At 55.0% G+C, this 829-nt stretch overlaps 1 protein-coding gene across 13 annotated transcripts in view; it reads left to right on the top strand.

Moving 5' to 3' along the window:
• Positions 1–654: 654 nt before the first annotated feature.
• Positions 655–829, top strand: part of GPATCH2L (G-patch domain containing 2 like) — a 53,937-nt gene continuing 53,762 nt past the window's right edge. For 4 of the 13 annotated variants that reach the window (XR_002782947.1, XM_023537090.1, XM_023537092.1 and 1 more), the window contains exon 1: positions 663–722. Coding sequence is in view for 1 of the 13 variants with exons in the window: in XM_023537086.1 (XP_023392854.1) it covers positions 661–722 (62 nt within the window). In the remaining 12 variants the exon portion in view is untranslated. Of the gene's footprint in view, positions 739–829 lie in introns of all 13 variants that reach the window. The other 9 variants (XM_023537087.1, XM_023537088.1, XM_023537086.1 and 6 more) reach the window with 8 other exon arrangements.

Raw genomic sequence — 829 nt, 5'->3', positions numbered from 1 at the left:
ATTCGTATCATCAACATAGTATGAACTCGTAGATGTTTTTCATACTTTGTTATAATCCGATAATACTTTGTTTTGCTGCTCAAAGCAAGAGTATTTTTAATATTCTGAGTAACTCACCGCAAAACTATCTCGCCAAAGCTTGTACTAACTCTAACAGTTAAAAGCAGGACCCGTCTTTGGCCATGCCACCCTGAACATGCCCAATCAGGTCTGATCTTGGAAGGTAAGCAAGGGGAGACCACTTAGGAATACCAAGTGCTGTAGGCGTTTTTTTTTTACTTAAAAAAAAAAAAATAGGATCCATTTCCCAACTTCACACACCCTTTATAAAAGTAGGTCAGCAAGGGAGAGACCTACACCTCTCCCTAGCGCCCAACTTCCTGACGCTCCCTGCCCAAAGAAGATGAAGCCAACATGGTGGTGGTGGTGGAGGGGCAGGGACATTCCCTAGACAGGCACCTAACGCCTGAATTCTCCCGAGTCCTACCCGCAGCCTCTCCTTGACCCCTGTCCTGTCTCCGGGTTTCCCCACGGCCCCGCCTTTCTTGGGGCGGAAGTTGGCGTGGCCGTAGGCCGGAAACGCTGACCTGGGGCGGGCCCTCTTGCGCAGGCAGCTCCTCCCACTCCGCCACTGCCCCACCCCTCCGGCCCAGACCGGAAATGAGGTCAGAGCGGGGAAACCCCGGTGGGGCGACGCGGCCGAAAAGCGGCGGCCGGTGGAGGTACCTGCAGCAGCTGGTGAGGGGAAGATGTGGGTTGAGTGGGCCGAGGTCGAGGGGTCCGGCGCCAGTGGGGCTCCGGGCTCCAGGTCGTGGGTGAGCGGCCAAAG

The sequence above is a fragment of the Pteropus vampyrus genome, unplaced genomic scaffold, assembly GCF_000151845.1.
Source record: "Pteropus vampyrus isolate Shadow unplaced genomic scaffold, Pvam_2.0 Scaffold177, whole genome shotgun sequence".
In the NCBI taxonomy this organism is placed as follows: Eukaryota; Metazoa; Chordata; class Mammalia; order Chiroptera; family Pteropodidae; genus Pteropus; species Pteropus vampyrus.
This window is presented reverse-complemented; position numbering and strand designations above follow the sequence as displayed.